The sequence below is a fragment of the Phasianus colchicus genome, chromosome 12 (genome assembly GCF_987193195.1).
Source record: "Phasianus colchicus chromosome 12, bPhaCol1.hap1.1, whole genome shotgun sequence".
NCBI lineage: Eukaryota > Metazoa > Chordata > Aves > Galliformes > Phasianidae > Phasianus > Phasianus colchicus.
The window spans coordinates 18,926,992-18,941,841 of record NC_143447.1 but is presented as its reverse complement, the minus strand read 5'-3'; the positions used below and the strand labels follow the sequence as shown (position 1 = coordinate 18,941,841).

At 40.5% G+C, this 14,850-nt stretch overlaps 2 protein-coding genes and 2 non-coding genes across 4 annotated transcripts; 3 read left to right on the top strand and 1 right to left on the bottom strand.

Annotated features, from left to right (window-relative positions):
* The first annotated feature begins 41 nt into the window (after positions 1–41).
* On the top strand, positions 42–2,485 carry LOC149916309 (large ribosomal subunit protein uL4). The gene is made up of 5 exons (XM_090149175.1): positions 42–156; positions 300–471; positions 1,173–1,279; positions 1,694–1,832; positions 2,329–2,485. Exons 1-5 carry the CDS (start codon positions 154–156, stop codon positions 2,430–2,432), a joined length of 525 nt encoding a protein of 174 aa, XP_090005301.1. The 5' UTR covers positions 42–153; the 3' UTR covers positions 2,433–2,485.
* LOC149916311 (small nucleolar RNA SNORD18) lies at positions 1,016–1,087 on the top strand. Its single transcript, XR_016470547.1, has one exon. It is a non-coding gene; the product is annotated as a small nucleolar RNA SNORD18 (small nucleolar RNA).
* Positions 1,530–1,629, top strand: LOC149916310 (small nucleolar RNA SNORD16). The gene has a single exon (XR_016470546.1). It is a non-coding gene; the product is annotated as a small nucleolar RNA SNORD16 (small nucleolar RNA).
* A 3,140-nt stretch (positions 2,486–5,625) lies between the features above and the next one.
* Positions 5,626–14,833, bottom strand: ZWILCH (zwilch kinetochore protein). The gene is made up of 18 exons (XM_090149174.1): positions 14,745–14,833; positions 14,531–14,582; positions 14,092–14,187; positions 13,876–13,994; positions 12,850–13,046; positions 12,399–12,478; positions 11,976–12,131; positions 11,671–11,742; positions 11,241–11,334; positions 10,307–10,362; positions 9,783–9,885; positions 9,063–9,142; positions 8,693–8,849; positions 7,666–7,694; positions 7,188–7,324; positions 6,904–6,999; positions 6,688–6,806; positions 5,626–6,010 (listed from the first exon to the last, which is right to left on the bottom strand). The coding sequence occupies exons 1-18, from the start codon at positions 14,798–14,800 to the stop codon at positions 5,919–5,921; spliced, it is 1,791 nt and encodes a 596-aa protein (XP_090005300.1). The 5' UTR covers positions 14,801–14,833; the 3' UTR covers positions 5,626–5,918.
* Between the last annotated feature and the right edge of the window lie 17 nt (positions 14,834–14,850).

Genomic DNA, 14,850 nt, shown 5'->3' with positions numbered 1-14,850 from the left:
AGGGCGGCGGAGCGTCAGGGGGGCGGGGCGGGGCGGGGCGGGGCGCGGAGGGACACAGCAGCGCTGGTAGCGGCGGCGCCGGCACGCGAACTTCCTTTTCCGGTGGGGCAGCGGCGGAGGCAGGCGGGCGCACGCGGGGTCTGCGCTGCCGTCATGGTGAGGCGCGGCCATAACGCATGCTGTTATCATGCTGGCACTGTTGAGCTGCAGACACATTCAATTCTGAGCAATAGCAGAGGGATTTGAATGATAGCAACCTAATTTACTTGTTCTTAAGAGCTTTTCCTTTTCTTTTTCAGGCTTGCGCTCGACCGTTGATATCTGTCTACTCTGAAAAGGGGGAAGCATCCGGCAAGAATGTCACCCTGCCGGCGGTGTTCAAGGCTCCCATTCGCCCTGACGTCGTGAACTTCGTTCACACCAACCTGCGCAAGAACAACAGGCAGCCCTATGCTGTCAGCGAGCTCGCGGGTATGGTTTGTTCCCAGAATGGATGGAAATGCTGTGGGAACTGTTGATTTTAATGCAGCTGGGCTGAAAGGGGAAGAAATTCAGAGTTGAAATAACAGAAGCATTGTTTAGTTAGATTTTGAAGAGAACACGGGGAAACTATTCTGACTGTTAACAATCTGATTTTAAATTGTATGAGACGTAACCTTGTCAGGCAAAAAACTTCAGTGAAATGCTGTGTTTTTTAATCCCCTGCTCCATGTTGATTACATGAGACTTTCATCTGTGGCATTTACTTAAAATAAACCTGTACAAATAGCTGTTAGCTAGAGTTGCCTCAGAAGCTAGTAGATGCAGATATCTACTTCTTCCAAAGGAATTAGTGGGAGCATTTTCAAATTTAATTCTGACAGCGGTTCACAAACATCTTAATCTGCTAGGAGCAGCAGTGCCAATGCAGACTTCCATGTTAAAAGTCAAGTTTAGAAATTGTTGTGTTTCCATACTTGATTCTGACCTAAGCAGATTCTGTAAGAGTTGTTTTACCTGATCAGGTTTTGCTTTGCTGAAATGATGAGATTCCACTTCAATGGTCCGTGTTTCTGAACCATATGATAACAGTGGAAGTTCTGATGCTTCGTCCCAGGCTCAACAAATCTGTGGCTTTGGGAAAACAGCAGTGTTGACACTCACTCTCTGCACTGAACTCTTTTCTGTTGCAGGTCATCAGACCAGTGCCGAGTCTTGGGGTACTGGGAGAGCTGTTGCTCGTATTCCTCGAGTACGAGGTGGTGGAACTCACCGCTCTGGCCAGGGTGCCTTTGGAAATGTATCCTTTCATAGCTGCTGCTCACATCAGCGTGAGTCTCAGATCATCCAGGGCAAAATTATTTTTAATAATCTCAATATGAAATTGAATCCTACTTCTTGAGGTAATGACTGTCCTCAAACCTCAGATCACTGTGAAAAATGTCATTAGAACAATCTCTGTGCAAATTCAGACTTGTTTTATTGAACAGGATGATTTCTTCTGTCTTTTTTTACTGCAGAAGTGTTGAGTCTCGTGTTGGATGCTGTCTTGCCATGATGTCGTAATTTGCGTCTTACTCTGTGCTCAGTGACAGTTGCCTGCTGTCAGTGAACTGGTACAGATGGCTGACGAACAGTTAATGCTGAGCAAGTGTTAAAGGGGCACATTGGAAAACACAGTTCTGAAAGGTTGTTCTTAACTGTAGATACTTAGATGTGCCGTGGAGGCCGCATGTTTGCCCCAACCAAGACTTGGCGACGCTGGCACCGCAGGGTGAACGTAACTCAGAAACGTTACGCCATCTGTTCTGCCTTGGCAGCATCAGCTCTTCCAGCACTGGTCATGTCTAAAGGTGGGAATTCTACTGGCAATATTTGCGTAGCCTGAGCATTAGAGGCTACTCTGAAATTGCTTGAAATGTTTCTTTTGGATAATAAATTCCCTTTCAAATTAAGGATGCGGTCCCCTCCTTCAGTGGGTTGAGTATTTTTATGTACAACTTTGTGCGGTAATTTGGGGCTTTCACTGTGATAGAAGTTAGTGCTGAGCTACCTCTGTGTGTGTTGCTGACATCAGTCTTGTCCTAAAAGATCATGAAAAATGAGGTTGAATTTTGAATTAAATAGCAGTTTGGTTTAATTTCTGTTCATAGAAACCACAGATCATGCTTAATTTACTTGAGTATTGTTTGAGGCAGGCCAGTAAGACTGCACTGGAACTTCTCTGCTGTTTTCAGGACACCTCCATTAGATCTCCTATTTTTTCATTTTTGTTTCTGAACACGCAGTGCACTACCTTGAAATGCATGCATATGACCAGGGTCATTGGGTAACTGAATGTCATGTTAGGTCACCGCATTGAGGAGATCCCAGAACTTCCTCTGGTTGTTGAGGACAAAGTTGAGAGTTACAAGAAAACAAAGGAAGCTGTTCTCCTTCTTAAGAACAATTGAATGAGAAAGGAATATAGTTCTGCAATGACACAATTAATGGCCTTCTAGAGAGCAGTATTATCCTCATTGTGAGCCTCTATCACTGGGACCTACCACAGGCCAGAAAAATTGGTGAAATGTCTCAAGGTAAATGTTTCTGATAGGACATGTTCCTACATCTAAGGACTACATCACATTAGAAAAATGTTTAAAGACGCCTGCATGTTTTTAAGTGTGCTAATAATCATTTTCTGTTCATTTGCATTTAAAATACATTGCTGTATTACTTACATTTCAGCAGCTCCAAAGATAAGAAGTCTTTGTTAGTAAGAAAATGAACTTCAGGTAACACTATTGATTCTTTATATTCTTATTTTTGAAGGTTCTCCAAGAAAAGTATGGTGGCTGGCAAAGTATAAGCATGATCAATTATTTTAATGATTATGCCAATCTGTGCTTTGAGAAGTTTGAGATTGTGTGAAACATGGGATTACTTTTAGTAATCTGTGGGTAAATTATCAATGTTTTCCTTACTTCAGTTGCATGCTCAGTTTCTATTCACAAAACTCTACAGAAGGGGCACTACAGGAAAGTACACTAAGAATTCCAGGTAAAATTATAGGTGAATAGATAGATAGACAGACAGATATAGTCCTCTGTAGTTAATAACTGTGCTCCAAAATCTCAGTGGCCAGTTCCAGACAAGACCCTATCTCAGGACACACAAAATTCCAATGAAGTTTTAAAAAACCATCAGCTGGAAGAAAGATAGGCACAAAAGCCAGAAACGCAGTCAAAATGCATGAAAGACATTACATGGTGGAATAGCACCAGGTCAGTCTGCTATGGCTGCTCAGCAACACACTGCTTCCAACAAGCTACAGCCAAGCAGCATGAGAGCAGACAGAAGCCAAGGGGAGGAGAAAGAAAAAGGGGCCTGGAGAGGATGGAGAGATCCCTGCATGGTCTAAATCCATATTAGGATTTAGGATATTAGCAAATTTGTTAGCTCTGCTTTTCAAATAATAACTAATTCTGTGTACATCTAGGCAGTTGCTGAAAAAGGTTACAAAACAGGTGAACATGCACCAGGACTGCAGCTCGGTGGAAGTGGAGCATACAACGCAGCACACATATAATTAAAGTAAAATTTAAATTGAATTTTAAGTTGTGTGAAGTGAGAATTTTTAGCACACTGATTAAGCTTTTCGTCCTGCTCTTTAAACAGAAATACAGCTTTGTAACCATGCCAGTTCCAAATGGCACATCAAATTTATTTAGTAGCTGAGGCAACCTGATTTCAGACCACTAATGCATATTCAGGGATCACACGCAATGAAAGATGCTTGACGTAGCCCTTTGTTGCGACAACTTAATACTTCTTGCAGTTTAAATGCCCCCTTGAAAAACACTGCAAAACTGGTTGAGTAAGAAAATGTCCAGGTTAGCCTAGAAACATGGAATAAAATCCTGGTCTGGTGAAATGAACTCAGTTTTTCAGAGTGACTGCAGTGACTCATAGAAAGAAACACTCACTAACCTCAATAAATTAGGCAAAGACATCCAAGATAAGAGATGCTGGACAGGACACTATACTGAATGCTGTGTGTAACCTCTATGAGCACCTCAAGGAATTTAAGGAAGGCATATTGCATAAATGTTTGTGGTTTTTATAAGAAATGAAAGCTTCCATGATATACTTAGAAGAAATGATGCAATATTTTCAGATACACCTTAATCCAGAAGCTCCTCTCCACTATCTTCCTGCATTGCCTACAATGTAACAGTTACAGTGTGCATATGCTCTTATGTATTCTTACAGACTCACGCAAATGTATGGCACTCTTACAACACCTGGCACAGTGAGCAGCATGGTAATAAGTATTCATTCTGTAATTATGCTTCTACTTCTATCAAGGGCTTAGCAATTATGCATAAACTGCAGAATTATCACTTTGTTTTTAAGGTATGGTTGGAATTTCCTTAATGAGTGGCTGGGGGGAACCTGTTGATCCACACAGCCAAGCAGACATAGATGCTGCTGAGATATACTCATCATGTATTGTCCTACTCCTGTTCTTCCTCCAAAATCACAGATAAAAATGGCACAACTGAGCACTCTTTTTGTGTAAGAAAAACAGTACAGTACTTCAGCTGCATTATGAAACACTTACCACAAGTGCCTCCTTTTGCACCGTTGTAAAGGTGAATAAATGTTATTTGCTCTGTCCATGCAGCTCTGTCCAGACCTGCTTCTAATTTTTTTAAACTCAATTCTCAAAATATAATTTAGAAATTTTAATAAAACCTGAAATATATTTTCTTTCTGCATTATTTTCTTTAAGTTTTAAGCAGCAAATTCTGTTTCTTGTTATTTTGGTAATGATTATATGGAATAGCTAGATACGATGAAAGTGATTCTAACCTTGCCAGCACACATTTCAAGTGATTAAAATCTGCAAATTCTGTTTTCAATCTGCTCATCATTTCACTTTTCATTACCACATAGCTGCTATTTGAAGAGATAAGCACTGTTTTAAAATGGAAAGTGATTCAAATATTCCCAGAGTACCACTTAAACATTAAGTTATTTCATGGCTGCAAGTTAGAATGATACTTTAGTATTTAGGTGTGGAGTAGAGTTGAAGTGATTTCTCAAAGATAACTACCGTGTGAGATTTACACTACAGGATGGTTCTCTCTACAGTTTTTTAATAGGGAGTTAGGTTTACCTCATACAACCACACAACTGGGTTAATCAACATACATATAGCATAACTCACCATATATTACGTTATGTAATTGTTCACTGAAACTACCAAAAAGTTATACGCAGTATCTTATGTTCAACCATGTGTTACTGTCAGTAATTAAACCCAACATATTTAAATGATTATGCCCAAGCAATCATACTGAATATTTCTTCAGAGAGTAACGCAAAAGTCTGCATGACAGCACTGCCGAAGTAACTGAGGGAAACACTGAACTGAGCAGCAGAAACGAGACCAGCCAGGAAGACTCCAAAGTGTAAATTCAGATATGAAGAAAACCAAACTGTAGAGATTCATAATGCCCTGGATGAATGGCTTTCCAAAAATATCTGAAGGACGAAATATCTCTTGATACAAAAAATACCCATGACAACACTGCTTGTTTTGTTGGCTTAATAGCTTTGAACAGTGTCTGTGTGCATTCTTAATGAGCAAAAATAAAATTTTAAACCCCAAAGTGCAGAACTTTATTGAATGTTTATGTACCAAAATATCGACTATATTACCAAAACAATTATTCTGTACATTCATAATTGCACGTTTATAAACAAACTGGATAGGTATAGATGAATTAGGGCTGCATGTCACACTGTATGAGCATACTAAAGCAAAGAACTCAGTAAGATGCATTGTTCTCCAAATGCCAGAATCTTTCCAACACGCTGCTGATGCAGATAATGCTGCACCTCCCCCCTTACTGTACCTTTCAAGCACCTGCCTGCACAGTAATGTGCGTTTATGTGAAATGCACCTGACTGCACTCAGCCATTGCAACAAAATACATCCTTTCTTCACTGCTTCCATTTACTGCAGAATCGCAAAAGAGACCTGCACAGACAAAAGATGTGATTAGCCAGCGTTTTCAGAAGGAACAAATGTAGATAACGTAGGAATTTTGAAACCTGTTCCTTGAAATAAAGTTTTAGTGACAGAGGCCCTTCATGACAAAAAATTGAGGAAGACGGTCAAGCTTTACAAAGCATTGCCCTGTGACTAACCTCCCCTTCACTCCCACCCCAGACACTTCTACAGCAGTCTATATTCTTAATTCTTCCCTGTCTTCATGCATTTTCACTTATTCTACACTTGATTTTATGAAGCAAGGTACGTCTCCTCTCATTAGAGCCTGTTTGCTTCCCAGACTGGATGTAAGTATCTAGCAACAGATAAGTTTCTCTTCAGACCCATCCTCAGATACACGGGCAAAGATTTTAAAAGCTGTAAGATGCTGCGGAAGATACTAAACAGTCAAGTCATCCTTAGAAATCTTCTGCCATTTTAACACTAAAAACATAACTCAGTCAAATTAAGAAGGCAGAAGGTCAGACCTTCTGAAAGTCTTTTATGTTCTGTAAATTCCACCTCATATTCTTAATGAAAGACCGCTTTGCTTCAGTTTTGCTGAACATACATACATAAGAAAATATACATACTCAGTAAACCCAGCATAAAAATTTTTTAAATGTGTACTTCCATTATTTCATTTCACCATAAATATTCCTTACCTATATTGTTCGATGGCATATGTTCAACTGGAGGCTTAGCACTAACTTGCCACGTTGTTTTAACCTCCTTTTGGCCATGCCCACTGGTTATGTCCACCTTCCATATTTCTGGGTGATCACTGATAGAATAATAAAAAAAAGTCCACATTCAGTCAGGTGCTCAGACCTGAATTCACAACCTGAACTGAGCGCTGCAAACATGGAAGGTGATCTTACTTCTGATAGAACTTCTTGACAAGGGCTGGTCTGATCGGCAGCTGAAACACTTGCTTCTCATTCAGAGGATTTTCTTTATAATATTTCAGGCAAGTTCTAGAGTAATATGAAACAACAAGTTACATTCCTTGGATGAACACTGGTGCAACACTGCATAAACCTAATGCAAAATTAATTAAATCCTCAGATTGCTTTTTTTTTTTTTTTTTTTTAAAGTTTACTTACTACTATCAAAGAGAGTCTGTCTGTTAATGCCATTTAGAAAGTAAAAATGAAATAATTACTGTGTCAAAGGGAAGAGGTTCTCATTTTTAAACTGAAGTAAGACTGTACAGCTGACCATTATTTCCAACATATGATGAAGCTTTTGAACACGATGAACTTGCTCTTGTAGATCTACTGATGTGGAAACAAAGTAATCCTGGAAAAGCAAACAGCTTCAGCTCTTAACTGGACCCTCAGTTTCTACACACACAGCCTGCTCTCTGCTTAGTAAAATCATTTTGTTGCTCTTTGAAGAAGTAAACATATAAAGAACGGCCCAGCAGAATCAGAACAAAGTCAGAATTCTGGTGCCTGACAATGACTAACACCAGACAAATGGGAAATAATATATGAATAAGGAAACAACATAATGACATTTCTGCCTTATGCTGTCCCATTCTCATTATTTGCAATTCAGTTGCTCAGCTTATGGGAAAGCTATTCCCCCCCCCTCACCTAGTGGGCTGTACATTAAGAGTTAAAAATAAAGAATCTCACCAAATAGATTAACGTTGTGAGTTCCTGGCCTGTAAAGTGAACAAGAAAAAGCAATTATCAGAGATCATAAGGTGAAATACAGGAACAGCCAGGTAACCTACCAGCAAATTCTACTTAAGGAAAACAAGTGCAGCCACTAAGATGGAAGATGATGTTATTTATCAACATGATTACTAACTCAAAACAAGGAACAAAGCCACTGAAGTGGCAGGGTAGGGGCAGTATCTTACATACTGCCAAGGCTCCATGGAAGCACCACACAGGTCATCCCATGCTTTCAGACAACCACCCTCCTTGGGATACCCAGGTTTAGATATAACAAATATGAAAATGAAAGATCAAGTGTGACAAAGCAAGAAATAAATTAAGAAAGAAAGAGATGAAGGAAGTGGATAAGTACAGTGGCAAACATAATATCCCTTCTGCATTCAGAAAAAAAATAAAGCTGTAATACTAAAAACAAAGCCATGATGCTTTCAAGAAAAAAAACGTACATTACAAAAACTGTTCCAGCCCAGCTTTGATTTGGATTATACAATATGTACTAAAAATAAATTAAATATAAAAAAAAATAAAAAATCTACATACTATGGACTGTACAAACACAGCTATTACATATAAACACCCTTGCCTGATTTCCTTTAACCCATGTAGACCGTAGAAGAAAAGGCAGAAAGAGCAAGAAGATCTTATTTTATCACCTACAGCAGACAGGTAAGAAAACAGAACAGCCCCATTATGTACATCTGACATTATGTTACAGTAAGTTTAACCATGAGATTTTTTTCAATTAGAAAAAGAATTGCAGAGTTCTACTAAGTGCAGTTATTTGGAAACAAATTCATTTTTTAATTTTGAGAAGACACACACACAGCATGACAGCATGAATACCAAGGAGGCTGGGAACAGCACTGCAGGAGCTGGCAGGCAGAAGTGAAATTGAAGCGACTGGAACCTGCTATTATTTCCTGAGCACAGCAGCCTTTTCCCATGGATCTCTAATCATGACAACAGATTCCTGGCTTACCTATGAAAAAGCTGACATAATCCTTCTTCATCTTATCCAAACCAATCTCCAAGAGCATCTGAATTGGAGTGATACCACTGAGGGACACGGCTTCCACCTTGCCATGATAAGACTGCTGGACCAGTTTACTGAGCAAACTGCTACTCCCTTGATGAATCTGAAAGTCAAACAAGTTTTCCTGTGGTAACTGTGTACAAAACAGCACAGTATTATTTAGAAATGCAACACCATGGAAACATGCAAATTGTGACAAGCAAAAAAAAAAACCTCAGCAAAACAACATGGAAATAAGGGGCAACTAAATACTAAGAGCTAGACTCTGCTTCGAGTAATTGAAAAAGATAAAATCATTGTGAAATAGATTACATACCCATGGCTGTATTTCACCGTGCTCCAGGAATTTTATGACCAGCGTGAGACACTCTACCAGCTCCTGATAGGAACAGACACCTTCAGAAAAATGATGCCATGTTTTATTTATCTATCCAGGTTTTCCCTTCAGCTGCTCAGTGAGTAACAGCCAACAAGTACTTGCAAAAACTTAACTGCTCATTTAAAAAGAACAGATAGCCAAAATGTCCCTGTTCATTGCAGGGGAGTTGGACCAGATGACCTTAAAGGTCCCTTCCAGTCTAAGGATTCTATGACAGATGGCACTGCTTTTTGTGAAGAATGTAAGTCCTACAACAAGAATGACAAAGCATGCAGCTTTATCAACTTTAAGTCTTTCAGATCTAGAAAGTCACTCTGACAGATCACTGGTTTTTAGCTACAGAGCAGGCACACACTCCTGACTGTTTAGTACTGTTATAATCCTAAAGAAATACAGTGTCTCCTGCTAGATGTTGCAATGCCTTCGTATGTTGTGAGAAAGTGCATGGTTTTACATACCTAAAATTAGCTCCTTTAGAAAAAAGTAACAATTTTCTGAAGAACTGAACCGTACATAAAACTCAGAAGTTTACTTTAATTTCCTCAAGAAAGTAATACAGTATTGTAGGTACAGAGAAGAATTAAAGGACAGTGGATGGGTCAAAAAAAACAACAACCACAACAACTAAAAGCCACCACAACAAAACACTACACTTACTTCTCATTTTGCACCATAATTGTTCAACAAAATCCAGGTCTCCTCGTTCGCTGAAGATTGATTTTATTGAACTGTCCACTGCAGCAGTGTCACTTTTGATACTCTGAAAGAGTTTAAATGAAAAATGATGCTTAAGATTTAAAGACCTTCAACTGAAGTTAAAAAGGAAGGGAAAGAAGCATACCAAAATAGTCCAAGTATCTACAAGATTACCAACTGAATGCGAAACTATATGAAAATTATGTATAATGGACACAATGGACATGCCCAGAACAGGGAGATTTTCTTGACAGTAAAAACTACAGTGGACTTTCCAACAGAGAGCAGCCACGGAACTTCTCATTTTGCCTTTCGAGGCTTTTTCTATTATTTCTAAACTGCAAAAGCAGAAAGCGACAGACCTTTACATCATTACATCTATGTATTCACATGTCTGCATAAGTAATGTACAAAACATAATCAAAATCTGAAATAACTATCTGCCAGAGGAATGAGATGACAAAGAAACTGGAAATTGCATATACCTCTGTTTCATTCTTATTTCCTGATGAACACCACCCATCCAGTTTCTTCTTCAAATCTAGGAAAGGAGAAAATAAATGTCTTCATCATGAAAGAACAGCCCAACCACCCCTGGGGCTGGTTATAACTCCTGGGCGCACACCAGAAGTGACACAGACTCTGCTGGATGACTAACAGACAAAATGTATCCATTTCTAAGTTGTTTCTACTGGGCAAGCATTTGGTTTGAAATACGCATGTATCACTTTCTTAGTATGCTTTATTATGACATGCACATTTCCCTCTCCACCTTTATAGTGTTCTTGTAGCTAAGCATTAACTCCCTACATTCCAGGGCTGATGCCATGAGGGGTGACAAGCAAGCTAGTCAGTGCCTCTGGTTTTCTCCCAAATTCATTTGTCAAAGATAATTTTTGTCTCCAAGTTCTACCATGAATCTCCGTATTCATTTGTGAAAAACATACAGTTCCATTTGCAAACGTTTTGGTGTATTCACCTGATGTTCTTTCTAGGTTCATTTAGTAATACCTTCAGCTTCTGATTAGACTGCTATTGCTCAGTTTGAGCTGCTTTCAGAAGCTGCCAGCAGCTGGGAGTACTTCACTTTAAGCTGTCAAAGAACTGCTGTCTGCTCCCTGGGACACACTGCACCTTCAGACGCTCATGTGCACGTCAAGTAACTTGAAAGATGCAAACAGAACTCATTCAACTGCCTGCTAAACATAACCATCTTATTTTGTGAGAAACAATTATTACCTTTATTTCCTTTTGTACAAGACATTGGGACTAATTAATCTATCCAACTGCTTTCTGTGACTTATTACAGCACAGAAATTACAATCTCTAATTCTAAAAATTTAGAAGTTTTATGTTGATTTTCTTTTGCTTCTGTGAAAGGTGACATCCCTCCCTTCCCACATAACAAGCAACAATTACCCAGCAGAAATTCCTGGACCAGTTCAAAAGCTGGTTGGGTCTCTAAGGGCTCAGGCCATTCCGTCACACCTGTCTTCAAGCCTTCAGCCAGGGCCTAAAAGCAGCATCAAAACCAAAGAAACACCCAACAGTTACTATTTGAGGTTCTGCATATATCACTCTTCAAAATGTAGGTAACTTCCCCAGGAACCACACAGCTCTGCAGAGCCATGAATTTTGAAGCCTCTTACATTTCCTGGCTTTGGCATTGCTAGTTTGTCCTTTGAGTATTTAAGATTCATGAAATCAATTCAAAATTTATTCTGAACTAAACACTTCCAAATATCTTTGAGAAACTATATAGAGTCTTAAATAGAGTAAATTATTAACACACACACAAAAATCACCATTCTACGTATATCTGAAACTGCAATTTCTCATTTTTACTTACAAGGAGAAACTGCAGCTCTCTATAGAGGGGATACACAGGACTCCTGGGGTCCCCGGACTCCATCATAATATTCTGAAAGTTCCAGAAAATTATGTCAGATTCAAACTTGAGAAATCAGGTGTCTTAAGATTTTCACTAAGGAAATACAGGTTAATTAATAGTTTTTCTTACGAATACACTACACTGCTTACGTAGAATATTTCTTACATAAACAACAAACATAAATGGCAAGAGCCAAACGTGTTTTCTATCCCCTGCACTACTAATGACATAAGCAGAGAAAAGAGCCCGGGCTCCTTACTGACCAACATGGCAGCTGAACAAAGCGGCGGTGCCTGCAGAATCTTATCCACAGTGTGCCACGTAATATCGATAGAAATATTGCTTTCAGATCCTAGAGTTGTGTCATCCATTGCAGCAGCACTGATAAGTTCATACTGAGCAAATCCTTTTGTTGTCACCTAGAATGAACAGATTTTACAAATCTTTAGAACACAACATAGCACTGTTTTGTACTGATGCAAAATATTTTTTGGAAGTACTTCACACAAAGAAAATATTGGCTAAGGAGAGGCAAATACAAGTCAGAAAGCCCAAATGTTACTTCTGAAGAGACTATGATTCTGCAGTGTTGTGCTGATTTTCTAAATAGTATCTACAAAGCTTCCCTAAATCAGCATTATAGACAGAAAATAAATTATAAGCAATGCCACATGAAAAAGACCTACAATAGATGAATGGTGTTTGACTTTATGTGCCGTTTTGAGTTCTTCTAGGTTCACAAAACAGGTTTTATCAGCTGTGGGACCTGCAAAAAAAGAATTAAAAAAATGCAAGTTATATTTAGCATGTAGAATTAATTCTTCAGTACTGCATTCAGCTTCACATTGTCCTCTAGAAAGGAGTAGTGTTTCTTGCATTTAAGCTTTCATTTTCAGTAGGATCACATTTAAATGTCTATTAAGTCACTGCACCTGAGCGAAGGTAGGCCTGCACAGACACTGTTGCATACAAGATATTTAAAAGTTACATCCACACTGCACACAGACATCTTTCTTTTTTCAAAAAAGCAAACAAGGATTAGAAGCCAACATCACACAAAGGCAGCATCCACTTGTTAGTTTTTCCTCATTTTTAAGCCTTCCTGATTCAATTTTATATGTAACGTTATAAACTCACCATCACACTTAACCATATGAAAACTGATCCCTGTGATTTTGTTTCCAGCTTTGAGAGGCTCAGCTCCAAGCCAGTAAGTATGCTCAGGGTCGGAGCCATCACACCGTATCCAGAGGGGTGGAAGCACAACCAGTTCATTGATCTTCAAATGGGTCATGTTTGGATTTTGTACCATCGTATACAAGGAAATAAGCTGCCTGGGGATGTGAACAGGAAAGAACTGGATATCAGCAAGTATAACAAAATTTATCTGTTATGTAGAACATTGAATAATACCACAGTAAGAACTCATGTCTGCCCTGCCTCATCAGCAGACACTATACCATTTTACAGAAAGGATGCAGCATCATAATCATCTTCTTATAAGAAAAAATATATTAAGAAATATATCATAATTCAAGGCCAGGCTGGATGTGGCTCTGGGCAGCCTGGTCTGGTGGTTGGCAACCCTGCACAAAGCAGAGGGGTTGGAACTAGATGGTCATTGTGGTCCTTTTCAACCCAGGCCATTCTGTGATTCTATGATAACTGAGAATATATTTCATACAATATAATACCCACAAAAAAGTCCTAAACCTACAATTGAATTTTAAAATTAAAGGATACGAAAGGGATAAGTTAGTTAAGCAAGCAAATCACTACGATTCACTACCCTGTCTTGTATTTCAGTAACAGTTGAATGATTAAATCCTGATCAGACTTCTCAAACCAAAGCCCTCAAAAGACAGGCACTTCAGTCCTACTAATCTTTCTGTGCACACCTGCAGTGAGGTCCCCTTAGCACAGTGGGACAGCTCACAAATGCTTTTCCAGCACCAGGACTTCAGCTACACTTTGTTGGAAATACTTCTAGCAAGGGTGCCATTCTGCAGAAAGAACAATGCTCAGGTCGTCGTTAAACTGGTAAGTATTTAACTTTGAAGGATCAAAAATAGAGCAGGTGCTGAATATTAGCAAGAGGGGCAAAAGAAAAGAAGGAAAAGTGCACTGAAATGAGGGGAGGGAGGCAGACGTGCGAGCACCCACTTTGCTCTCTGGACGGGCAGCGCAGCCGGGTTGGTGCCCTCTGTGGGTGTGAGCTGAGAGGTGTGAAGGGCATCCTCCGCTCCTGCTTCTCCTGTTGGGTCGCTGCCCTCACTGCGGCCCTGCAAGAGCAACGCACGACGCGTGAGACTATTGGACGGGAAGAAAACAAACAGTTTAGATGACGTTTGAAAGTCTGAAACTAAGAGGCACGCTCACCGCTTGCTGCAGGACATACAGCGTGCTGCTTCCATTCCAAAATCTTTCAACGGGACTTTTGCAGCTACCATCAATGAAACAGATCTCTACATCATCCTGGGGAAAAAAAGATAATAGTACAGATACGCTACGTACATAAAGCTCAGCTGCTCTAAGGCGCGGGGCTGCAGCCACCACGCAACCCGAGACAGAACATCGGCTAAAAACATCTTTTAGTCACTTCGTCTTTGAGTTTCTCTCGAAAGCTGCGTTTGCAGACACGGCGTAACTCACGGCCGTGGCTGAGGGTGAAGGAATCTCAGATTCGCCCTCGCTGCCCTGCTGAGGGGCGTTGGCTGAGGCGCCTTTTCCCGCCCTCGCGCCGTTCCCGCCGCCGCCTCGAGCAGCGCCGCGAGCACAGAGCGGGAACCCGAGGCGTTATTCCCGCCCACAGCTTTACCTCAAAGAGACACGGGCGTTCAGGGACGCTTTTCTTCCCCTCTTCATATATCCTGCAAGAGCAACGAGCATTAAGGTGCGGCAGTCGCGCGTTCTTGGCGCTTTATCCCTCGCCGAACGCTCCGTTTATCTGCGTATCCCCCAAAGCACCAAACGCCCACCCTCAGCGCCGTGCCCACACGACCGGACCCCGCTCCCGCCGCCCCGTCCCGCACCGCAGCAGCGCCAGCCGCAGTTCCACCGCCGCCTCGCGCCGCCGCTCCGCCGCCATCGCCGCGCGCCTCGAGCGCAGCCGGGACTACATCCACCCATAGGGCCGTC

What these genes read in the sequence shown, in the direction of transcription:
- LOC149916309 (XM_090149175.1), top strand. An exon ending in TGCTGTCAGCGAGCTCGCGG is followed by an intron (nt 472 to 1,172) that starts GTATGGTTTGTT and finishes TTTCTGTTGCAG; the next exon opens with GTCATCAGACCAGTGCCGAG. An exon ending in GCCAGGGTGCCTTTGGAAAT is followed by an intron (nt 1,280 to 1,693) that starts GTATCCTTTCAT and finishes GTAGATACTTAG; the next exon opens with ATGTGCCGTGGAGGCCGCAT.
- ZWILCH (XM_090149174.1), bottom strand. Translation starts at nt 14,800, where the DNA reads ATGGCGGCGGAGCGGCGGCGCGAGGCGGCGGTGGAACTGCGGCTGGCG. An exon ending in CTGCCCGTCCAGAGAGCAAA is followed by an intron (nt 13,047 to 13,875) that starts GTGGGTGCTCGC and finishes TCACATCCCCAG; the next exon opens with GCAGCTTATTTCCTTGTATA. An exon ending in TTTGTTCAGCTGCCATGTTG is followed by an intron (nt 11,743 to 11,975) that starts GTCAGTAAGGAG and finishes TGGAACTTTCAG; the next exon opens with AATATTATGATGGAGTCCGG.